Source organism: Lemur catta, chromosome 11 (assembly GCF_020740605.2).
Source record: "Lemur catta isolate mLemCat1 chromosome 11, mLemCat1.pri, whole genome shotgun sequence".
Lineage (NCBI taxonomy): Eukaryota > Metazoa > Chordata > Mammalia > Primates > Lemuridae > Lemur > Lemur catta.
The window spans coordinates 24,460,565-24,487,478 of NC_059138.1; the positions used below are offsets into that span (position 1 = coordinate 24,460,565).

Consider the following 26,914-nt stretch of genomic DNA (forward strand, 5'->3'; position numbering starts at 1 on the left):
TTTCATATTGCATTAGTCAGTGTTCTCCAGAGAAACAGAACTAATAGGAGATCATGTATATATAACTACAAGGAATTGGCTCACACAGTTACGGAAGCTGGCAAGTCCAAAATCTAAAGAGCTAATGTCCCAGTTCAAGTTCTGCAGGCTGCTGTAGAATCAGGAAGAGCCAGTCTCAGTTAAAAGGTCATCAGGAAGGCAAGCAAATTCTTCCTTACTGGTGTGTGTGTGTGTGTGTGTGTGTGTGTGTGTGTGTGTGTGTGTGTGTGTTAACCTTTTGTTCTATTCAGACCTTCAACCAATTGGATGAGGCCCACCCACATATGAAGGGCTATCATGCTTTATTCAGCCTACTGATTTAAATGTTAATCACATCCAATAAGACTATCTTGGAAAAATCCAGATACTGTTTAACCAAATATCTGGGCACCCCATGGGCCAGTCAAGTGGATGCATAAAATTAATCATCACACATACTGAATAAAAAAATTCTAGGGGAGCATCATCACCTTTCAGATAAGATAGTCTCTGTTAGGTGTGAATTAATTTGAATACTGTACCTGTGTAGGGTTTTGGTCTCCCTTGTTTTACTTTTCCAATATCTAGGGTTAGCAGACAAATATGAATGTCCAATAGCTTTTCCTCCTTGTAATGGGATCATTTTAATTAATATTTATTTTAGTAATATTATTGCTAGGGATAAATAGAATGCATAAACTTTCTCATGAAATGGTAAAGTTCATGGACAATAGCAAAGATTAGTATATATTGAATTTGAACATGATGATATGTAAAAAAAAAAAAAGCCAAGATATATAAAAAGTTCTGCTTAGAGAAGATATTTGTTTTCTGAAACAGTTTATAATCCATACAGATATGCCTAATATAGTGGCCAAGAGTGTTGTTCTCTTATTACAACAATTTCAGGAACAACAACTATTTGAAAAGTAGGCAGTAAGCAGCTCTTAAAGGCTGCCAACCACAGTTACAATGTGCATATTTGACATTTACATGAAAATAAATACTTCATTCTCTTTGATGCAATTTTGAAATTATTAATAGAATTGATGCAACTAAAATAAAAACAAAAATGTAAACAAGGCACATATTTTGAATATAAGCAAAAATATATGCAACATTACATTTTAAAAATTCTGTAGATTCCTTTTTCTATAGCAGCTGTTATAGTATCTTTTTTTAACATTAAGTGATAGCTAAATTTCATTAGTTGAGTTTAATATTTTGAATTATCCATTTATGAAACAGTATAGTAGCTGATGGTGCCAAGATGTTTTTGTTTGTTTTTTTTACTTTAGTAAATTGTTTAGGTTTTTGTCCACTGGTTTTATAGAAAAGACTTCTGCTTTCTCACACAAACCTTTCACAATAGTGGTTCATTTTTCTATGTTTATACTTTGTGAGGATTGCCCCTCTCTGACAATTCTAAATTTATATATGCAGACCTCATGAAAAGTCGTTCTGTGAGTTTTAGCTAATATAGTTTAAATTTTAAAAAGTTTTAAACAGTTATTTCATTTCTCCCCTTTTTAATTAAAACAAGCTACTTTAATTAACACTGAGTTAATTACTTAATCTTTATTAAATCTCAGTTTTTTCATTTGTAAAATGGCAGTAAAAACCTTTAAAAGATCCCTATAATGGCCCTGAAAATAAGATGATAGTTACTAATGAATTTTTGAAAATTATTTAATACCATATATTTATTAAGGTAATATTAAGGTAAAATTAGCATGCTGGAAGAAATCTATACAGCTTACTCTGAATTAAAGGTGGGGTTATGACTGTGAGACTGATAATGTAGTTTAGGCAGAATGAACAGAAGTTCAGTGAAAAATAGGGGACTATGTACCACTTAAACCTCATAAATAATGTTTTCACTTTTAAAAAATATGCTCAGTATAATTTATTTCCTCAAGTAATTTAATAATCTTAAAAAATTTATGTTTATAAGAAAACAACATTAGTTTTTAAACTTATTTTGACATGCAGCTACAAGATATCCAGTACCTGACAGAAAACATCTGGTCTTCCCAGTCAGCACTCAGTGCCTGGGACAATCTCAATGATCTGGTCATGGTCAGGTGGGATAAGTCCTTGGAGTGGTCCCCCTGGAACTGCATTCTTCTTACCAAAGATGAAGGGGCTGCTCATCTCAAGCTAACGAGTATTGAAGAGGTAAGAAAGTTGAACTTTCTTTAGGAAGCTCTTTTAATCATTGGAGTTATTAGAGATAACTTGACTGCCATAATACGTACTTCCATCAGATGAAGAAACAGAATTTATGTATTAACAGTAACAAACTACGTGGATGGTATATATGGCACAGATTAAAATTAAAAGGAAGCTAAAGTAAGCATGTAAAAGGTCAATATAAGAGGTTTGAACATATTACAAGTCCTAAATATGCTACCAGTCCCTCCTAATAGCAAGTTCAATCATATTCCACAGTAAACTCCATGAAGGCAGGGATTTTGTTTACCTTATTTGCATCTATGTCTCTAATACCCCCAATAGTGTCTGTCACAGATTAGGGGCTTAATATAATAAGTATTTGTTGAAAGAATAAATGAATATTACCACCACATGGGTATTACGGCACCCAGAATCTGTCCTCCTTTGATTAATCATCACGAGTCTGCCTAAAAGCACACTCAGTTATCAAATAAATTTTGTTCATAATTTTGTGCTCTCAATAGCAATCATAATGATGGACTATAGTTCTGAGGCTCCATTTTTCATTTGCTTCCAACTAACCAGGAGTAGAGAAAGCACTGCAAAAATTAAATGTCATTTACTGTAATTTCGGTAACTTACAAGATGCAATCTGTAAAACATTTTGATGAACAGAATTGAGGGCCCCTGAGGAGTTCCTAGAGAAATCCGTTTACACTGAGCCCAGGATCCCAAGAACTGATACTGATTCTCTGCTTTCTACTGATTAAATTGCTGCACCTTTAATTTCACTCAAGATGTCTGCTAAGGGAAAATAAAGAAATGACGTCAAATAACATAGACATTTTGAATAGTGCTATATTCCCTATTTCCTTTTTTCAGGGCAGGGAGGAGAGATGATGTAAAGAGCAGAGATTAAATTTTTAGCTTTTTAAGTAATGTTTCAGTTTTAAGAAGCCAGGGTAAGAAAAATTTTCACTCTAGGGATTGAAAGAAAGGTCAGCAAAAAATTGAAGCTGTGTTAAATGTTATATTTAGTAAACTAAGCTGCCTCATAAATATTTAATCACTGGAAGCATAGCCAATACAAGCAATATCATTTCATCTAGGGCCCACGATGAGACTGAAGTTCATTCCCAAAGCTGATATTCTGGTGTTTCTTCAATTAATCCACACAACTCCCTTTGTGCATTTAATCACATTTCTGCCGTATCAAATTAAATGTTCTAATCACATGCATTTCTAATTTCAGGATGCCAATCTTATCAAATTTCTGTAAATAGAGCTAAGGTTCACAACCAGACAAACTCAAAACACATTTGCTTTTTTATGGTTTTGGGCTGATGTAATCTTTTAGGTATTAATATTCAGTGTAAGGAATAATTTATATCTTGCAAATCTTGCAGCAAGTTAAAGCATTTTCAGAGTTTCCTTAATTAACAGAAATGTTCGCTTTCTCAGGGAGTAAAAAATACTCAAAAGTTAAAATAATCTTGACTCCCTGCAATTATGACCGATAGGTTATAGGAAACACATGGAAAAAGACTTCCGTGAACTCTGAGGCAGACTGATCTCTCATTTGTGTGCACATGGCCCAAGTAGGAACAATCATGGACTTAAAACCACAGTACTGATCCAGTTCTTTCCCATCTCTGTCACTAACAACTTATAGGACATTAAGACTTGTCCTCCTTGGTTTATAAATTTTTAGAAAGATTAGTTAAAAATGTGGAATCAGTAAAGAGGGATAAAAGCAGCCCTGGCTTTGAATTCTGGCTCTATCATTTATGACCTGGGAGAAATAATTGGAAAAGTGTGCTAATGTCTCAATGCCCTAGTTTCCCCATATATAAAAAAGAGGTAATAATATCTCATCATAGGGAAGCTTTGAGGACTAAATAGGCCATTATTTAAAGCTCTCAGCATGAATCAACTTAGAGAGTAACTATATATATGAAAGCACTTTAAAAATTTTGGGTGCATTTTATTTCTAATTGTAATAAAAGCAAGACATTATTGGTTTAAAAAATCTGAAAGAATAAAAGGGTGTGATGTAGAAAATAAAAGACTCCTGATATCCACCCATTCCTATTTCCACATTGTAGGGATAATTACTATTTCTTGTGTAAAATTTACTGAAATCCTTCTGGAAGCTTTCTATGTGTATATAAATAATATATCGTTTTTTGTAGCATTGATGTTATATTAAATTACTCTGAAACTTTGTTTGCTTTACCTAACAATAGATACTGGATATTTTCCATATTATATTATTCTTAAAGAGTTACTTATTATTCCTTTGAATGTATGAACCATAATATGCTTATCTTTAATAATTTTTAGTTTTTAGTTCTGTAAAGGTACTTTGAAAACCTACAAAGTTCTGTACATCAGAAGTGTGTTAGTTTTTCGTGAATGAAATGTGAGCTAAGAAGTGATGGAACAATTACATTAGTGCAAAGGATAAAATATTTTAACAGTAAATTTGTAGAGAGGAAACTAGGATACTCCTACATAATACTTTCTGAAAAAATAACAAATCCTTTGGCTCGTTTTTCCCAGGACTTTCTTTTACCTTAGATTTGACCCTATGAAGACATCTTTAGTGAGGGAATGTCTCACTCTCAGAAGATAAATTTTAGGAGAAAGTACAGGTAGTATTTGTAATTTGACTGCAAAGAGGGCCAATGAAGATTAATAAAGAGAATAGATGGTACTTATTAACTTAGCCAGAATTTACTTTTGAATGTGCCAAATGCTTGGAGAGAAACAAATAAATATGTTATGAATATTATTCTTCATTGTTTCAGGTGCAAATAACAATTTATAACGATTTAATCAAATGTGGGTTTAGTTTTCTCATGGAATACGAAGTCCAGAGGTTGGCATTCTGGGGCTAGTGCAGCATCTGCACTGTGCTTTCAGAAACTCAGGCTCTCTAACCTTTTACTCAGCCGTATTTAACCTTTGGCTTTCATGCTCATGCTTGTGGACTCTAGTGATATGATAGCTACGTCATCTCCTGCATTATATCTATATTTCAGGTTTGGCAAAAGGCTAAACGTGCTTGATAGGTGAGTCATCCCACTCTTAAAAACCCCTTTAAAAAGCTTTTCTGTAAGCTTTATGCAATGACATATATGTATATATAGAGAGAGATAGAGATAGAGATATATACATACGTATCAGAAGCTTATCACATCACATGGCCACCCCTATAAGGATGAAGACTAGGAAAGTTGGGCACATCACACCCTATACAAAATCAGACCTCTAAATACAAATGGAAGAGAGAATGAGTATTGAGCTAGTAACTAGCAGTGGTTTGAACACAGGTCAGAGGGAGAATTGAGGAAAGCTTCCTGGTTAAAGTGTCATAGGAGCTGAGCCCTAAATGATGATGGACAAAGTGAGAAAAATATATATATATATATATATATATATTCTGGGCTGAAAGAACTGATAAGCATGCCAATGTTTTTACCTGGAAAAATATATCTGTGATATTTAATAGAATTTGAGTTTTTTTTTCTTTTCAGGGATACAAACGCTCATTTATTCACAAGATCAAGCACAAACATATCCTGGCTAAGAACTATTTTTCTCAGGTTCCAGTGCTGGCGTCATTTATACTTGATGATGGTGAAATGGATGTGATCAGAAAGAAATATCACTCAGACACAACACTTAAGACTATAGAATCCAAGAGGCCTCGTCCTTAGAAGATCCAGGAGTACTTGCTTGATGATCAACATTTTTGTCCACTGCTCATAGGGTAATACAGAGGTCATACACTACGGAAATGGAATTTTATCTTTTTATTGATTTCTTTTTGTTTTTCATAGTATTATAAGTTGTATAAAGAGAAAACATCCTTATGTAAATGTTTTATTGCTAGGCAATTAGTGCAAAATTTAAATGCAATTTTGTTACCAAAATTAATAGTTTAAAGAGAACATTTTATTTTTACATATTTTCACATTAAATTTTTTAAAAAGTTAAAGTGTTATTATAGTTAAAATCTGACATCCAAATAAAGACTAGGCTTAACTTTCAAGTTACTTATTTTAGATAAAATGTAGTCATAGGACACTAGTCAGCATATGGATGGGAGGAAACACAGAATTCTCTTTCTTGAAAATCTTCATAAGTAGGATAAAAGAATTTACATTATAGAGATTTGAATCTTTGTTGCTTACTATCTACTTTCACCTTCCATCCTTCTCATAGTGCCCCCAAAAGCGACTAAAACTATAAACAAACAAACAAACAAAAATCTGCATTTCATGCTGGAAAACAGGGTAAACAGTGGAAATTTTACCCTGTGGGAGAAAAACTCCTTGTGGGACAACGGTGAAATGCTGTAGGAAGAACAAACTTGGTCAAGCAAACTATAGCAACACCCTTCTCCAAGGCAGTGAGAGGGAAATAGCCAGATGGGGCAAATAAAGTACTTTAATAATCCCCCTATTGACCCAGGAGAGAAACAGCTGACTGTAGCATTTGCTCATAGGAACGGAAGATTCTGGAGTACAACTGACGGGGGTGGACAGGAAATTTGAAGTCTGAAAAAGAAAGACAGAGGTTGGGATATTTATTCCCCTGGCTTCTCCCATCTGCTTATTGGTCCGTTGTCAGTTGCTGCATTACCTAAGATTACAGCTCCTGTTGGGTGGTCATCCCTTCTATACTACAACTCTCTTTTTATTCTGGGAACCATTTTTTTTTTTAAATGCAGACTGGGTCTTGCTCTGTTGCCCGGGATAGAGTGCAGTGACATCATCAAAGCCGCTGCAACCTCACATTACTGGACTCAAGCAATCCTCCTGCCTCAGCCTTCCAAGTAGCTGGAACTAAAGGCATGTGCCACCATGGCCTGGCTAATTTTTCTGTCTTTTGTAGAGATGGGGTTTCACTTTTGCTCAGGCTCATCTTGAACTCATGGCCTCAAGGCATCCTCCTGCTTCAGCCTCCCAAAGTGCTAGGATTATAAATGTGTGCCACCGGGCTGGCCTGATTCTTTTCTCTTTATCCTTCAGCTTACAGGTGATAATGGCTTTTTTTTCTTTAGTTAGGTTTAAAGAAGTTTATTTTTTCTTGTTGATTTCCTTAGCATCCTCTCCTTTATAAACAGTCTCTTACTAAATATTAATCAAAATAAAAAGTTTGAGTGTGTCAACAGGTGTCTGCTGGACGCTAACCAAAGCAGTTATTGGTACCAAGAGTGGTTCCAGGAAACTGACCTTAAAATGGAATCCTAGGCTTAGGTTGCTCACATATTTGAAGAACATAAGGTTAACCTCTTTGCCAGGGGGAAATGGGACATGGGTAATATGCAATATGTGGTAGCATCATGATTACTCAAGTTAACACTAGCGGTGGCATAGAATGGGGTGCAGATGGCGGATAAAGCATAGGACGATCCAGTGGCTGAGGCAGTGATTCACTTTGATGTCACTTTTGGAAAAAGATTGTGGAATGGGATGGGTATTTCTTATACTAGAGAGGGTTTATAGAGAAAGGGATAAACTGAAAGCCTTGAATGTCCAACTCAAGACCCAGATAGAAATTCAGAAAGCCTTTATGACAACTCTAAAGAAATTCCTTATCTCTTGCTTATGCAAGGCACCTGTGCTGAGGATTAAGTCTGAGCCTGATTAAGGTTTGCAAGACTATATTGTCAATTAAATGTGATTTTCTGTTAGATCTTATGCTAAAGTAAGGAGACTGGTGAGGAAGAAGAAGGTGTGGTCTGGTATGAGTTAGTTTGTACACTGGAAGAGTTGCAGGATCTTACCAATTTTTATTAAGAGTCAAGGGAGCATGTATAAGGGTATATTCTAACAGTATTAGACTGAAAAGGATAAAGTAAAAGATTATAACACCCAAATTTATATTCTTGCCTGGAATTCACGATTTAAAGTGTTAGCTTAAAGCTCTGAGAATTGCTAGACATGTTTACTGTATCCTGGACTCAAAAGTGGCCTGTATCAATGAGCTGCTGCATGGAGCCTCTGACAAGCCCTAGTCTTTGCTATTTTCTGCCGGCAAGTGTTCTCCTGATCTTCTGTTGGATCACAGTAGAAACTGAACATCCAATCATGATTAAATGATTATGATACTCAGAATACACATGATAAACTGTGTGTTATCAGATCCACACAATCATAGAGTTGATCATGCACAGCATCATTCCATTGTAAAGTGCAAATGCTCTCTATATAAGAATGTCCTAGCAGGTATAGAAATTACAAGGAAACTGCCTGAGGTAAATAATTCAAACTCCCGTGGTATGTGCTCCTTCGGCCTTTCCACTTACCCCTCAATTAACAATTATGGCTTCATGAAGAATTCCGTATGATCACCTAAATGGGAAAAAAAACTGAACTGGTTTACAGAAGGTATATACACCACAGTGTCAATGCATGATCTTGTTGAGAAAGGTCTGCATTCATGCTGGCCACTGTATTACAGCTCCACTTGGGACGGCCACGGGAGACAGTGACAAAGAGAATTCTCTCAGACGGAAAAATTTCAGGTGGTACATCTAGTTACCCATGTTTTGTGGAATGGGAGATGGCTGGTGGTATAGCCCTACAAAGTTTGTGGGTAGTGGCTAGAAGGGTTGATCAACAGGAAAGAGACCTGGAAAGAATAGTATTAGAAGTGATAAGGAGTTGTGAGGGAGATGTATGTGGATAGACATGCCCTATGTAAGTGTGCTCCAGGTGGCATCCACTGCAGAGGAGGCTATCGGTGATCAAGTGGACAAGAGGATTCCTCCTATGGATACCAGTCAGTTTCTTTTGCTAGCTTTCCTGGTGCTTGCTCAATGGGTTCGTTTACAAAGTGAGTATGACAGTATGGGCAAAGCTTATTTGTGGACTTAACAACAGAGATTTTTCCTCAGCAAGGCTGACTTGGCTACCACCCCTGCTGGGTATTTAATCTACCAACAGAACAGGCCAACAATAAGCCACAAGATGATAACATTCCACAGGAAAACCAGCTGGCCATCTGGTGGCTGGTTGATTATATTGGATCCCTTCCATTACGGAGTGGGCAGACATTTGTTCTCATGAATATAGATATTTAATATGCATATGGATTTTTCTTCTCTCTTTATAGTATTTCTGTCGACATAATCATTCATAAACCTACAGAAAATCTTACTCATCACTATAGTATCACATATTACATTGCCCTCAACTAAGAAACTAATTTTACAGAGAAGGAAGGAAGACAATGGATTCATGTTCACAGAATTTACTGGTTTCACCATGTCTCTGTCACCCAGAGATATATGGTTTGCTAAAAGGAAATGAAATGGCCTTTTAAAGGGTCAGTTATGGCCCATCTGGGTCATCTGGGTGACAACATCTTAAGAGGTTAGAGTGCTCTGTCTGGCAGGATGCAGTATACGCCTAAAATCATTGGCCAGTATGTGGTGGGGTCTCCTTTACAGCCAGAATGCGCAGGCTGGGAAACAGTGGGTAGAGGGGGATAACAGATATTGTTGTCTCTCCTATCTTCAGCATGTACAGGACTGGGAACAAAAAGAAAAAGCTGAGAGTGGCCTCTTTCACTGTTATACCACATAACCTACCTAAAGAATTATCATTTCCCATCCCTTCAACCTTGGACTCAATGGATTTGGAGGTCTTAATGCCCAAGGGAGGAATTCCTCCAGGGAACACAGTAATATTTTCACTAAATTGAAACTTGAGATTCATAAAGCAATTCTTCAGAGAGCCCAAATGGTTAAGTAAATGTGTCTTCCTAAATGAACAGGTTATAATTTGTATTTTTCACAGGTTGAAAGCTACCAATAGCTGATTGAAAAAGAATATTTTCACATGTTTTTGTTATATTATTTTATTCTCATCAAATTTCGTAAGTTAGAGTCCCTTGTAACTCCAAATGACATTCCATGTAGTGACCTATGGTGCCCTACTAGATGTAATACACCATAGTGTTGTACTGTATCCAAGAGTTGTCTGTGGGGTGAATAATAGTACATTATGGGCATTATAAGACATCATTTGGACTCTAAAAACTATCATACACTATATTTTGTAGGACAATAATATATATTTAGAAGTGAGACTGTTTCAGAGGGAGACCTGAAAAAGAGTTTGGTCAAGAAAATAATATGTTGGATGCTCTTGGCTTGAAGAGTGATAATCATTTACCAACTTAAATTTAATGTCTTGCAAATTAAAAAAAACATTTCTTATATTACACGCATCTAATTACATAAAAAGACAGATTAAAATGTTATCAATGAATGTCAATTTAAAAAAAAACATATACCTATACTCAATTTTCAGTCTTGATAATTCAGAAGGAAATATTTCTATAAATCTTATACATTTATGTAATCAGAAAAGGAAAATATATACTAAACTATGAACCTTACAGATATGAATAGTTTGTGATGATGACAGAGTCAATGTCTGCTTATCATAGCATCTTGTGGACAGTTGTTATGTTTGTGAAACATAAACTGAATCTGAGTTCCTTCACTACCACATACAAGGCAGAATTAAATTACAGTTCTAGCATATGCATTCTAAGAGTGATTGTTCTCAGATTCTAGAGAGCTAGCATTTTTATATCATGTCAAAACAAATTAAGAACATATCAAAGCTGAATTCAGAAATGTTTAATCATTGCTGATTCAAGTGACTTGGTGTGAAGATGAATATAAGGAATGTAGAAACATATCAATCCTGAACAGAGTATAAAAGTTTTATACCAGTCACAGTCTATATTTTTCTGAATCTCTGACAAAGTAATTTACTGGGGTTGGGTATTTCATGTCATCAGTATTGGATTCATGGATTGAATTAGGTATAAACACAAGCAATGAATGAAGGAAATTGGATTGTTTTTTCATAATGGCCCTTCAAATGATGGTTATCATCTATACTTACAAGCCTATCTCTTTTTGGTAATGTGCACTTTCATATGCTGGATTTCCCCTCTGTTATTTTCTGCCTTCACTCACCTGCTTCCCTTTATTTTAATTCTATGCATTTTTCAAGATCAGCCTAACTGTGCCTCATTTATTCATTTCCTCCATTTATTCAAAACGTATTTTGTGAGTTTAATATGGACTAGTCATTATGCCTTGAGGCTACAATGTCAAGTAAATACTAACCATACCCTCAAGTAACTCATGTAGACAGGCTGAAAAATAATTGTAATCTTTCTGTGCCTCCCCATCTATAAAGTAAAGTTGGCAGTACTTCAGCAGAAGGATTGTTAAAAATTAGAGTGTATATGTAAAATATTAATATATTGGACACAGGAAGTGTTTAATGTTCTTTTTTTTTAAATTTCAGAATATTACCAGGGTACAAACGTTTTGGTTACATGGATTGCTTTTCTACTGCTTGAGACAAAGTTATAAGTATATCCACTACCCAGATAGTGTACATTGTACCCATTAGGTATGTTTTCACCCTTCCCCTCCTGGCCCCTCCCACCTGCTTGATTTCCGTTGAGTTTTACTTCCATCTGTGCACAAGAGTGCTGATCAGTTAGTTCCAATTTGCTGCTGCACCTGGCCTGGTTGAGGGTGGAAAAGCCTTCAGTAAACTTAGTGTCTCGCTGTTCCCTGAGGGCGTTTATGAGGCGGAGCGGAATCCTCCCTTACCCTTTCCCTAAACTGGGAGCCTCTCTGAGTTTGATCCTCCCCCGTATCTTCTCCTCTTTGTCTTCTTCCTTCTCAGCTTTGCAATTTTCTCCACGGGGCCCCCAGCCGTCTCTGACTTCTCTGTCTCTGACCCACACCTGAGCTGCAACTGTTCTCCTCTCTCCTCTGTTCAACATCCTGCCTTCCTGCTGGGAGGGTCCAACAAGTGATGTCCGTAGTCAGCCATCTTGGACGCCTCCTCCGTGTTTAAGGTTTGTTAAATGAATAACATTTGCCTGTTTAAATTATTTTTTAAGACAGCGTGATTTTTTTCTTTCTTTATTATTTAATATTCGGTGTGTTAGTGAGAGTATAGGCAGATGTAGGTTTACCCTCCAATGCTTGCTCATTTTCTTAGTGGCGTATGTGGTTATCATCTCTAGAATTGTGACATGCCACTATGGGAACTTGCCCAATAGCCCCTTGTATCCTAATTTCACCCAAGTATCTCTTATCCTTACTGTTTCCTTTTAATGTATATGAAAACTATTAAAAAAAGAACTATGCTTTAAAGAGGTGAAGGTTTCAGGTATATAAGGTGTGAACAGCTACTGCTGATACTTTGAAGCTATGAAATGTAAAGAGGTTATTTTGAACTTTATGTGGCATTTCCTCAGAAAAACTTCCTGAACTTCGTAAGAGTTTAATCTGTAAATGGATCCTTCAGTCAGTCTCTCTCCTCCCACTCAGCTTGGCTTCCTGCTAATGCTTCTGTTTGGCAGCTTCTAATGGCCTTCCTAACCTGCATTTATCTTTCCCAAATTAAAGGCAGCTGGGAAATTTTAGGGAGACAACAACTCAATAATTCCCTCTTTTCTAATTTGTAAAGGCAGTAATTCTCTCAAACTTAAGGAGACTGATTTGGATTCAAAACAAAGAACTGTAAAATGCAGTCTTAAAACTTTTTAGGCTTTATTGTTCTACAAATATTCTATAACAATGTGAAAGTTTAAAAATATCAATTAGAATAAATAAACATCATAAATTGTGATAGCTCTATTCTCTTTACCTGCTTTAAGTTGATATGAATAAAACCATCTGGAGTTTATTTCCAATTGTAAGTAAGCAACTAGTATTTAATTTCTATTATGCACAGCAGGTAGCCAAGAAAGTACCCTTGAGCTGAAAAAATACATGTTTTCAAGTTGCTTTAGAGTGAAGAATAAGAAATACTCACTTGCTAAACAAAACCCCCAGCTGTTTTTATATTAACAATATTTTTGTAATTGTTTTCTTTGGAGAAAATTCCAGCAATATTAACTATTTGTAGAACAAATTTAATATCTGCTGTTTTATTCTAGCTTTTAAATTACATTATTATTTGACCTGTCACATCTTGATCTGCTTTTTTAACCATCTTTTCCACACACCCTTTGAATAACTCTTTGGAGAAAATTTCATTGTATAAGCCAAAATGTCACACACTGGTCAGGCTTTTTCCATGAAGTATAACGAAGGAAAGCAGCCTTGGGTATTTGACACGTAATAACAATACTTTGTTTTAAAAGCATTAATACACTAATATAAATGCTATGAATGAGAAATAAAAATAGTAAAGTGTTATTCTTTTATTAAAAGCAATATTTTCCAAGACACAATTTGACAACCTATGACAAGACATTCATAAAAAAGATCCCAAATTTTCCAACATACCTATCGTTTTTATTTGCAGTGGTTGAAAGGTACATTAGGAATTGTATTTTTATTGGATCCTTTTATTGTTGAGGTAAAATTTATATGCAGTGAAATACATAGATCTTAAACATTTTTTATTTTCTAACTGCTGCTACTGTGTAGTACACACACACACACACACACACAGAAGCACGCGCGTGAGTACATATCTTGTGTCTGAGACTTTGCTAAGCTTACTTATTAATTTCAGTAGTAGTTTTTTAGACTCCATAGGATTTTCTTCATAAATAGCCATGTTGTTTGTGAATAAAGACAACTTTGCATCTTTATTTCTGGTCTGCATGTTTTTTATGTATTTTGTCTTGCCTTATTACACAAACTATAAATTTATTTAAGTATAGATTTTTCATAAATTGGCTTTCTTAAGTTGAAGATCCTTTCTATTCTTAGTTTGCTGAGAGTTTTATTTATGAATAGATTTTGGATTTTGTCAAATGCCTCTCTGCATCTATTGAGGTGCTTATGTGATTTTTTTCTCCATTCCTCTTCTAATGTTGTGAACTACATTGATTGATTTTGAATGTTAAAACTACCCTTGCATTCCTGAAAGAAATCTCATTTGGTCATGATATAGCATGCTTTTTACATATTTCTTTATTTGATTTACTAATATTTTGTTTGAGACTTTTGCATCTATGTTTATGAAGGTATTAGTCTCTGATTTTCTTTCTTTGTAATATTTTTGGACATCAGTAAGAAAGTAAGAATTGTATTGTTCTTTTAAATATCTGAAAAAATTCACAAGTGAAACCATCTGGGACTGAGGTTATTTTGTGTGATGATTTTAATAATAAATTCAAGTTCTCGTATAAGCTTTGGGCTATCCAGATTGTCTGTTCTTTTTGTGTCTAATTTAGAATTGTGTATTTAAAAAAAATTTCCATTTCACATGAATTAAATTTATTGGCATAAAGTTGTTAATAATATTTCATTTTATTCCTTTATATTATATGATTTCTAGTTATATAACCTCTTATTTCTGATATTGGTGAATCATGTTTTCTTTCTCATTGTTGATCAAGGGGTTTATCTTGCTAGGGGTTTATCAATTTTTTTTTTTACTTCACAATGAAAAAACTTCTAGTTTAATTTTTTTCTATCGTTTGTTGTTTATCTTGTTGATTTCTCCTCTTATTTTATTAATTCCTTGCTTCTACTTTTTTTGGTTGATTTACTTGTCTTTTCCTAGTTTCTTCAAATAGAAACTTAGATAATTGATTTGAAACTTTTTTTCTTTCCTTTTCTTTTATAGGAATTTCATGCTATAAATTTCCCTATAGGCAGTGATCTAGCTTTATTTACAAATCTAATATATTGTATATTCAATATAATTTTATTTTGTAAAAAATGCAAAATAGTAAAGTACTACTATTTTAATAAAAGCTGTATTTTCCAAGAAAAAATTTCAGTTATATCTATTATTTATTTGACTCTGTGCATATTATGTTCCTCAGAGTCACATATAAACTAAAGGCACATTTTTTTGAGAAGGAAAGTTTGTGGCAGATTTTATTCATATGTAATTATATGTGTAATGCATAATTTGACTTTGGGCATAAAAATGACTTCCTCTAAAATAATTTATGAGGGTATCACATCAGCTGAATTTATTAGATTTTAAAAACTACTCAATCTATGAAATCAAAATGTTCACTCAAAGTAAATTTATTTTAGTAGTTTGCTCATCTATAAAATCCAGATGATAAATGTTTTTTAATTTTAATATAAAAATGCTCTAGGATTCCTGTTCTCTCCCCGCAACCCCCATTCTCTGAATTGTTCTGATGCTGCATTATGGGAGATGCTAAATATGCCTCAGAAAACTTCATACCTGTTGGTAAATGTCAACCATATTTCTGGGAGGGAAGTTCCAATCAGGAAACAAAATAATGCTCTGTCTACAGTGGTCTGGATTTTCATTTTTCAGCATTCATCTGGAAGGCAAATGTAGCCACATTTCACCTGTTCATAGAACGAATGCCAATTAGCATTTCTGACTTTAGTGCTTATTACCCACCATATGTTTGTCTCATACACATATACATTATCTAGAATAATGTGGCTAACCCCACAGGTTGCAGAAGAAATCAAATTTAAGATTTTTATAGTGTTCTCATGCATGTTTCAGCTGGAATGTATATGCACACCACAAGCTAAAGAATCAGAAGGTGTAACCAAAAGGTAATGATGTACATTTGCATAGGCTTAATTTTTAGCCCTGATACTGCATTTTACTATATATGATTTTGAATAAGTAACTTAATTTTTCCATTTGTACAATGATCCATTTGGCCTAGATAGTCTCTATGGTGTCTTGCATCTCTAAAATTTTAAGTCTGAAATAACCACATACCAGCTAGGAATTTGGGTAGGCTCAGGAGAATAACATCTGAAATGTTTTGTCAGTGTTCTTCCAGTCAATTTGGCAAACCCTGGCTGATTGCTGACCATGTGCCTAGCACTACTTGTGCCAACTGGGCTCTAGGAACAAAATGTTTTTGCTTTACATACATCTCTAAAAATGATGCTCTCTTGTGTAAAATCAGTGAATCTGACTAAAAAAAATGATATTGAGTAACTTAAACTATTTTTACAGGCCTCTTCTCCACCTTTGACACTCAAGTTTCCAGGATTATGTAAATATCACTAATTTTATTTTATTTTAATTTCAAAACATTAAGGTGGTACAAATGTTTTTGTTACATGGACACACTGTATAATGCCGAAATCAGTGTGCCTGCCACCAGGACAGTGTTTATTGTTCCCAGTAGGTAAGTTTTTATCCCTCACTCCCCTCCATCCTTCCCTCTTGTTAGTTTCCAATGTCCTTTGAATCTTTTTGTGCTATGTGTACCCATCGTTTAACTCCCACCTATTAGTGAGGACATATGGTGTTTGTTTTTCCATTCCTGAGACACTTCCCTTAGAATAATGGTCTTCAGTTCCATCCAAGTTGCTGCAAATGACATTATTTCATTCCTTTTTATGGATGAGTAGTATTCCATGGTGTGTGCATACATGCACACACACACACACACACACACACAAACACACACACCACATTTTCTTCATTCATGAATTGATGGGCACTTAGGCTGATTCCATAAACCTTTGCAATTGTGAATTATGCTGTGAACTCAAACAAAACAGCAAAACAAAAAACAAAAAACAAAAAAAACCAAACAACCTCATCAAAAAGAGGGCAAAAGGCCAGGCGTGGTGGCTCACGCCTATAATCCTAGCACTCTGGGAGGCCGAGGCAGGTGGATCGCTCGAGGTCAGGAGTTCGAGACCAGCCTCAGCAAGAGCGAGACCCCGTCTCTATTAAAAATAGAAAGAAATTATATGGCCAACTAAAAATCTATACAGAAAAAATTAGCCAGGCATGGCGGTGCATGCCTGTAGTCCCAGCTACTCGGGAGGCTGAGGCAGTAGGATCGCTTAAGCTGAGGAGTCTGAGGTTGCTGTGAGCTAGGCTGATGCCACGACACTGATTCTAGCCTGGGCAAGAAAGCGAGACTCTGTCTCAAAAAAAAAGGACATGAAGGGAATTTTTGCAAAAGAAGATAGACAAATGGCTAAAAAACATATGAAAAAATGTTCAACATCACAAATTATCAGGCAAATGCGAATTATAAACACAATGAGATACCACCTTACCCCTGAGAGAATGGCCATTATTAAGAAGTCAAAAAACAACAGATGCTGGTGTGGGTGCAGGGAAAAGGTACGCTTATACACTGTTGGTGGGACTGCAAGCTAGTACAACCTTTATGGAAAACTGTGTGGAGATTACTTAACTATCACTAATTTTATATTGTGAATGAATTGTGTTTTAATATTTTTGTCAGTATTCATACAAAAGGTACAATTTCGTAGGCTCTTAGTGCATGGGAATTGTTTTCTTCTTGAGTAGAGGAAATTCTTTCTTTTACTGAACTTTGTCTTGGGCATGGTAGTTTCTATGATTGCCAGCCACTCAGCATTGTTTATCTTTCAAAAAGCTATAAGGAACTGACTTTGGTCTGTCATCCCTGTCCCTCCATTGTTGCTGGCCATGACCCTGTTTTCGGGCTTTACATAATAAAATTTGTCAGGTAAAAAGAAAATCTGTATTTCGATACCAGATGAAAAGTAAAAAATATTATTTAATAGATCAATTTTCTAATTTTATGAGTATTTCAGATTAGAATTGTTTAATATTATATAGTTAATTCTAAATAAGATCATAAATCTAGGTAATAATGAAACAACAAAGCCATCTACAAATGAATTAAACTGCATACCTTGTAGTTCATATTTCCCTTTATCATGGAAAAAAAATCAAAGTTGTTGAGTTTTTCCTGACAATAAGTGCAGCTATTGATTTCCTGTAGACTAGAAGCTATACATTCTCAACAAAAAGAATTTGTGTTCTCTGATTCACAAATAATGAGCACTTTAATTTGGACCATCCTGATTTGATTTTGCTTCATATGTTGCTAAAATCAGAAGAATTCTGAAAATAAAATGAAATAAAATGAGGGCAGCTAATTTATCCAATGCCATAAATTTATGGGGATTGAAAACAAAAGGTTAAATGACATTTTGGTGACATTTTAATATAAAAATGCTCCAGGATTCCTGTTCTCTCTCTCTGCCCAACCCCCGTTCTCTGAATTGTTCTGATGCTGCATTGTGGGAGATGCCAAATATGCCTCAGAAAACTTCATACCTGTTGGAAAATGTCAACCATATTTCTGGAAGGGAAGTTCCAATCAGGAAACAAAATAATGCTCTCTCTGTAATGGTCTGTATTGGTTGTGACCTTTACTACGGATTTTCTGTCTCATACTCCAATGCTTTTTGATTTTTTTTCCATAGGGAAATATTTGTTGAGAACTATTATATGCTAGGCATTGATAGACACTGATAGATACAATGGTAAGCAAAACAAGCATGTTCTCTGTTTTCCTGGAGCTTACGTTCCAGTGGAGGAGGTAATGCAGCCAGTAAATGGCAAAACTGGAATTACAATCTAGGAACGCTCATGCTATACTGCCTCTCAGCTGATCTGGATTCCTTGAGTTTGTTTAGTTTTAACTTTTTTTCCAAGATAATTTCAGACTTAAAGAAGGATTGTAAAGATTGTACAGAGTTGCATATGCCCTTCTCCCAGCTGCCCAGTGATAACATTTTATATAACCATGGTACATATATCTAAATTAAGAAATTAATAAGGTTACAATACTATTAACTAGACTAAAAACTTCATTTGGATTTCATCAGTTTCTTCATGAGTGTCTTTTTTCTGTTCCAGAAGTCAATCCAAGATCCCACATTACTTAGTTGTCAAGTTTCCTCAGTGTCTTCCAGTCTTGGGGAGTTTCTCAGACTTTCCTTGTCTTTCATGATTTTTGACAGTTTTGCAGAGTACTGATCACGTATTGTGTAGAATGTCACTCAATTTGTGTTGGTTTGATGTTTTTTCATGATAAGGCAGAGGTTTTGGTTTTGTGAAAAATATCACAGAGATGATGCACTTTTCACATAACATCAGTAACATCATGTCAGGGGGTACATGATATCAATATATCTTATTGCTAGTGATGTTTACTATTTTTCTATTTCTGTACTCTATTTATTAGCAGCAAGATACAAAGTCAAGACCACACATGGGGAGGAGAATTAAGCCCTACATTCTGAAGTAAGAAATATCAAAGAATTTGTGGCACATGTTAAAACTACCGCAGTAATTCATAAATTTGGGGGGTTACATATTTTGAAGCCATGCAAATATTCTATTTCTCCTTAAACTTTCACCCATTAATGGTAGCATTCCTTGGTGGATCTTGCCTGTAGTGATTATTATAGCGGTATTTTAATGACGGTTTTCTATTTCCTCATTCCTTTTATATTTTTTAACTGAAATTCTTCTGAAAGAAAGAGTCTTTTCTTTTCCCCAGTTTAATTATTAATTCAGTCATTTATTTAAATGAGCATGAACCCATGGATATATATTTTATTGTAATTTTGTTGCTCAAATTATTTTAGTTTTGGTTACTGGGAGCTTCTGTAGGTTGGCCCCTGTGTCCTTTTGATATGCCCCCATCTCTTCCTCCTCACACCTATTTTTCTCTCATCACATCCTTACCTTCTGGCACCGTAAAATGCTCCAAGCTCATATTTTCTCTACCCTACCTCCAGAACCAGCCAATTCTCTAAGAAGCTCTGGTTCCTTTTATTGAGTAATGGTATTTATAACGCAAGATCTGGATGCTAGGTGTGCTTGTTGCTGGAATGTCACTGCTTCTAGTCCCTCACAGAGGACAGAGCTAGAAAATGTACGTATGTGTATTAATCCATGTAAACTCATCTATATTTCTGAATATATCATTCTCTATATTAAAATAAATGTTTATACTAATCCAGCCCAGCATCACCGGGTTCAATCTACCATCCATCATTTGCTTGTTCGAACTTCTTTCTCTGACAGACATCTGGCTGTTATTGTTTACAGCATATTTACAGTCATGTGTTGCTTAACAACAGAGATGTGTTCTGTGAAATGCATCAATCAGAGATTTTGTTGCTGTGTGAACATCATAGAGTGGACTTACACACCCTTAGATGGAATAGCCTACTACACACCTAAGCTGTATGGTGTAGTCTACTGCTCCTAGGCTACAGACCTGCATAGCACGTTACTGTACTGAATACTGTAGGCAGTTGTAACACAATGGCAAGTATTTGTGCATCTAAACATAGAAAATGTATGGTAAAAATATGTTATAAAAGGTAAAAAATGGTACACCTCTATAGGGCACTTACCATGAATGGAGCTTGCAGGCCTGGAAGTTATTCTGGGTGAGTCAGTGAGTGAGTAGTGAGGAAATGTGAAGGCCAAGGACGTTCCTGTACATTTTTGTATGACTGGCTGCACAGTAGGTTTGTTTACATCAGCATCACTGCAGACCTGTGAATAACAGCTTTCAAAAATGCTCCTGCCCCTCCTCCAGCTGTAGTGCTGAGTCAGGTATTCCTGTCCCTACCACAAAGGTGGAACTATTCCCTCCATCTTCCCTTCCTCCAACTACGATGTGTTTTCATAAGTACCCTAAAGCAACAGGCGTTTGTTGTGTTTGTTATTGTTGTTGCTTTTCTTTCCCTTGTAGATTGTGGGACACGAGAGAGACAGGTCTGGGTGGAGTTTCAGCAGTGAGTGAACAGCTCCCCAGACAGCACCACCAGGGAGGTTTGTCTGGATTCTTTCCAAGCATGTCTTTGAGGGCCTTGTCTGGTTTGTGGAGGAAAACCTTGCAAGCGATTTGGAAACCTCATATATCTGTGGCCCTCAGGAGCTTCATATTTTTGTACTAGCCTGCACTTATCTCTCTGTAATTCAGTAAACATTTTTAGCTGACTCTTTACTGGTCCTGCGGTGTCTGCTAGTATCTGCGCTAGGTAAGGAAATGCTCCCTGCAGGCACCTGTCTCTCCCAAGGTTTTAGGTCAATTGCTCTGTGCCCTCAGGTGTCTGATTGGTTAAAGGAAACTTGTTAATTTGACATTTTTTAGGTTTTTGTTTTTGCAAGAGTGGAAATGATGCTCCTTCCAGTTCTCTAAATCTCCAAGCTGAAACTGACACAAGAGTGATTTGATATTCTTCGTAATATACTTAAATGAATACCTTTTCAATAGTATGTGTATATGTTATGCATTTTCTCAACTCTACTTCCTTCACAGAATTTTATCCTGATAGAATACATATTTATGCCTGAAAGTCTTTTATTTGTCATATGTCATATTTCTCTGCAACAAAGCATTCATATAAACTGGAATTTCAAGTTTTTGGCTATGTCATTTAATTCCTTAAGCTCTTGAATTACATGCCAAAAATCATATAGTGTTCTATCTTCAAAAACTATTTTAATTTACCAGCTGATGACTCAGTTAGGATCTTCTTTAATTTTGTTCAAGGAAAAAAACTGAAAGCCACTTGGCTCACTAAAAGATTCATTACTCAGTATTTATAATGTATTTTCCTAATCCTGAGAATTGATGACTTACCAGAGGACTGTTAACTGCAACTGTCAGTTTTTCACTTAGAGACAACTTTTTAACCCAAAATACCCAGAGAAGTCTGTGAAAATCAAAATATTGTTCATTTCAAAAGACCTTTGCCAATACAGTATTTTGGTCAAGAATGTTTTTTATCTTATCGCTTATTTTAAATATTTTTTTTTCAAAGCTTAAGAGTAAAGATTAGAGATTTAATTCATTCAAGTTTTGACAGCTGTGGAACACAACCCCCACATCTCTTGCTGTGGGTAGCAGAATTGTCTGGTAGTCCTATTTCCTGCTTTTCAGATCCACCACTGGATTTGCACAGAGGCTTCACTTTTCTTGGCATGCTCCCAACCAATGGTGGGTTTAATAATACTGGCTCATTCCTGAGGGTATGGCAGCTTCAGTTTGGGATTGTCCATTGCCTAGCCAAAACTTTCTCAGAATTGCATTGCTGTTAGAGGCTCTTTCTACCCTGTTCTTCCTTTTCCCTCTCCTTTCTTATGTGTCAGACCTGCATTGCGGTCTGAAGGCTGTCCTGACATGTCCTGCTCCTTCCCCTTTATTCTGAATAGGGTTTTCTCCCCTAATTAATCTCTTGCACATCTAATCCTGTCTAGGCACATGCTTCATGGAGAACCTGAACTAACAAAAATTTATGTCTATCATCTACCATATAATATAATCAATGCCAATTCTCACAGTCAACCCAATCAGCAAAGTTACACTTCATTTCTGTCAGAAAAGTCTGTCTTCCTTTTACAATTTACATAAACATGTTAATATAACTTTTCAGAATCTAATTAAAGTGCCCAAGATAAATTATGGAATATATCTCATAAAATATTACTGAAAGGAGTAAATTTAAGATTAAAATGATTTAGGAACTAATGCAATTAATACTAATGTAACTAATATGATTTACCTTTTTGGAAGGTTATAGAAACAATGATAAATTTATATATTATTATCCATTACTTAATTTTTAGTAATGCATTATATGAGTAGCTAAATTATAATTTATTTATGAGGCAAAGAGCATGCTGAAAGGTATAGTATTTCTTGAGTAAATGAGTGTACAATCTTATATTAGACTGTGATGTTCATCTTTTGGGAATAATTAAAAAAGAATTATGCATGAAAATTCATAAATAACTCTATTAATTCCATTAGATGTTAAGATTAAGTTTTTCCTGTGTATTAACAAAAGAAAGAAGTATGCACTGCTAAAAACTAATTGAGGCAGAACCTACCAGTATTTTTATGTGTTGTCAATAGAATATGGTAAATATTAAACGTTTCATAAAATAGAATGAAATAATGAATATACTAGGAATAAACACTTCATAATTTATATATAACATATAAAGTATATGATGTATATATATTTCATCATATAATTTTATATAATAGGTTCTTAATTGTATAGCCTTATATGCTTTAATTATAAGAAATTTAAATGATTTCACATTAAATTTGCATCCGCAGGTTTTATTTGTCATGATTAGAATGATGTGGTACTTCTTGTTCTTTGGTTGTTTGGAGGTGCTTTTTATTCTAGCTAATCACTCTTTCTGGTGATGAGTACTGAGAACAATGGAAAAGAAATGCTCACATTTAAGTTAAAATACCTATTTTTAGTGTTTACATTTTTTTCATATTACCTACTTGCTTTACTTACACCTTCCTGAGCAATTATTTGCTAATAGTTTAAGGATGGAGGGATTAAAACTGTAAAAGGAAAATCACCAATTAACCACAGTCTACAATGTACCTGAGTTTAGATCAAGCTAACAAGCTCCAAAATACCCCATGTCTTCATTCTTACCTCAGATTGGATATAAAACTGAAACCAGTTTTAATTAAGATGGGGTTATACTGTTTTTTATTACTCTTTAAAGGAGACTCCTGAGTAATAGTATTTGTAATTTCCCCTTCGTTTTTTACCTTGGAAGTTGTTACCCCCAGAGGTAAGTACCATGGTGAGATTCCTAATAGCTAAAGATATGACTTACACTAGGAGAAGGGATATTGTGAAACGGGAGCTAGATAATAGAATCTTCTTGATGCTGGGAAAAAAAATGCAAAATTACATTGGGATATGGGAAATTGATTCCTTTAAAACCATTGGTATCCTTGCAGCTCTTGAAAGTCCTCCTGTGCCCTCTTTACCCCAGGACTACACATTCTTTGGGTTGAAGGTCACTGATTTTGCCCTCCTTTCCCATACTATTATTGCTGGTTCTTTGCTCCTCTTGTATAAAAATTCTGGAGCTATTACTGGCCTAACTTCTGTAGACATTTACCTTGTAAATCCATCGTGCACTCATGGGATGCAAGAGAGAAAGAAAGAAAGAGGGAAGAAATAAACAAGGCGGAAAAATAAAAAGTAAAGATGCAAATGTCAATCTATCTATAAAGAGAATGAGAAGATGATACACACACAAAGAACAAAATAAGGATGAAGAGGATGAATCAACTATAAGAAAACAGATACAATACTCAATAGTTTTAAAAAAAGTTGTTTGAGATAATTATTTTTCATTTTGATATGAATGTTAGCGTGAGTTATAACTTTCCTTTGAAATATCCATTGAGCTAGTTCCCAGGTCAGAGGTCCATTAGAATCACCAAGGGAACTTTAAAACTTCTATAGTCCAATCCTTTTTCAGACATACTTAATCAAAATCTCTGAGTGGAGAATCCTGGAATATCTGCCATTACTTGAACAACCTATTTGTGTGTATTACTGCACCCTCGCCAGATACCTTTAAGGTCCAGGAAAATGGATATACAATGTGGAGACACTGGGAGGGGATGACAGAAAAAGGAAAAAATAAAAAATTTCCAGGAGTTAAAAATGAACAAATAACGATAGAGCTTACTTTTGTGGGCATGCGTAAGAAAGAACCTAGAAGAGACCCATAAGAATACAGACTTCCCTTAATTTGTGTTTAGAGGGATAGAGACAAGAGAGGCTTAAACAGGTGCGCAGGGGTATGGGGGGAGCCAGCTGACCAAGAGGCAGTGCACAGTGGTCTGGAAACACAGCCACCAGCATGGGAAAGGAAACTGGGAGTTGAGCTGATGTACCAGTAAACTTTGTCCGCTTCCTAAACATGCCTGGACCTAGATGACCCTGTAGATTCTGCCTCTCACCTCTTGCAAGGTTCTTCCTGGCGGAGTGGGGCACACGGATCCCCTTCCTCTGCCCCACCCAACTCTGCGACTTCTAGTGTCTTTCTCTCTTCTGTTCACTACTTATCATCTCACAACTTTCCCCCTGTCATTTCAGGTTTCTGTCCCACCACATTCACCTGCTATGTCTGCTTTGCTTTCTATTTCCGTGGTAAATGTTGTTTTTCTCACAATTGATGGAAGCGACTCTTTTCACTTGTTCCTTATTTGGAGAATGAGGTGGTTACTGGAAAAAGCATTGCAAATAAGCACTGGGCTAGTGACCAACTGTATTTTCCTATTTCTCATTCTAAAACCATTTAAAAAAAGGAACAACCAATTCTATGTTCTATGTACGGGTAAATACATACAGATTCCAAAATGCTTTCACTGATAGAACCCTGAGACCTTCACTTGTTAACCCTTCCCGTAGTTCTCCCTGCTAGGAAATTCCTGTTATGTAACTGACCTCTCTCATATTACAGACCAATTTATATCCTTCTATTCCATTCTCAGTGAAGATGGAGAACCACTTTTAACATCTTTTGAATACAATACCTGTCATTTAAACATGTATAAATTTCACAGTTAATTTTTTTACCTGATGTTTATACCTAATTTCCACAGATGTTATGATACATTTGAAATTTCTTTATATAGGAACATACCACAGAAATCTTGTTTCACTCCTCTCCCTTTAACTCTAGCTTTATTGTATGGGAGGTGCCAGTAAAGTTCTCAAGGACATGCTTGATCTCAGATGACAAAACATAGGCCACCCACTGTAGGTATACTGAGTCATGCCTTCTATTTCTTCCTGAGTCCAAGTCACAATCAGTTCCTCTGTAAATCTCCCTCTCTGAAGCTAAATGTTCAGGAAGGATATCTAAACTGATGTGAGGCTAAGCTTTTTCAGCACAAGTAATTTCTCAAACCTCTATTCGACAATTCTTCATTCCAGCTATTAAAATTCATAGCAGCAAACTCTGTGAACACTGGATCTATGTGGGCTGGAGGTAAATTTAGGCCTTAATGCAGGATGTCACTCACAAGGCAAGATAATTTAAGGATGGTCTCTTTGCATTTGAATTTTAAAGCACTACAGCAGGAAGAAAGAAATGTTGCCAGTGTAAATTTATGTATGGATATGGCTTTTGAAAAGTATCTTTAGAATCAACATATGGATCACAGAGCTCCTATAATAAGCTTGGATAATGAAAGATAGGTTATTTTTATTTCAGTTTATTTTTTAAGATAAATTTATACATTTTGATACCCCAAAGAGCCAAAATTATATTTCCATGGGAGAAAGACATGTACGATAACCCAAAAGCTTGAAGCTAATTATCTGCTGCCAAATTTAAAGTTACAGGACATTCTCATTTGACCCTCTGGGAATGCAATATTAAATAGATAAATTCTAAATAGTGGCCGTGATCTGGAAAACTAATCATTTTGTGCTAGTTGTATATTATCTCTCAGATTGGATGGTGATAATACTGCAAAGTTAATTTTGACACATATAAGCACAAATAATAAACATAGCAAAATGTTAAGATTATTTATCTCTGAGTGATGTCACCAAAGATTATTTTTCTCTTTTTCTTTATGTATTTCATGTTCTCTCCTATCCATTCCCCCATAAGCATGTGTTAGGTTGAACTTCAAGGAGTTTTCAATATCTTACCACTTTGAACCTACCAAATGACAATGTCAAATGATTCAAACTAATATTATTTAAAACATCAACTGGTATAATACTTATAATTAGGTTCAGCTATGATTAGCCAACACAGAAATAACAAAATAAAATACAATGGCTAACATAAGATAAATACTTATTTTTCCTTTATCTAATGTTTCAGAGATAGGCAGTCTAGGATTGGAATGGTAGTTCAGCTCTCAGAGATTCTTTCGAACATGGGCTCTATACAGAGTAGCTCTTGGCCCAATGGTCCGTCATGTCCTAGTTTCAGCTAAGACAATGGAAGTAGGGACAATGAAGAAAGGGGCAGAGGATATGTAGCCTTATAAGTAAGGTTTATCCGTACACATTGCCACTAAGTGCTTCCGCTTCTGTTCTGTTGACCAGAGCTTAGCTACA

At 35.3% G+C, this 26,914-nt stretch overlaps 1 protein-coding gene across 3 annotated transcripts in view; it reads left to right on the forward strand.

Moving 5' to 3' along the window:
* The window catches only part of IQUB (IQ motif and ubiquitin domain containing), a 52,362-nt gene extending 46,379 nt beyond the window's left edge, over window positions 1–5,983 (forward strand). For 2 of the 3 annotated variants that reach the window (XM_045564918.1, XM_045564919.1), the window contains 2 exons: window positions 2,011–2,196; window positions 5,733–5,983. In XM_045564918.1, coding sequence (XP_045420874.1) covers window positions 2,011–2,196; window positions 5,733–5,915 — 369 coding nt within the window. In that variant the 3' untranslated portion in view covers window positions 5,916–5,983. Of the gene's footprint in view, window positions 1–2,010; window positions 2,197–5,732 lie in introns of those variants that run through there. The other variant, XM_045564920.1, reaches the window with a different exon arrangement.
* The last annotated feature ends 20,931 nt before the right edge of the window (window positions 5,984–26,914 follow it).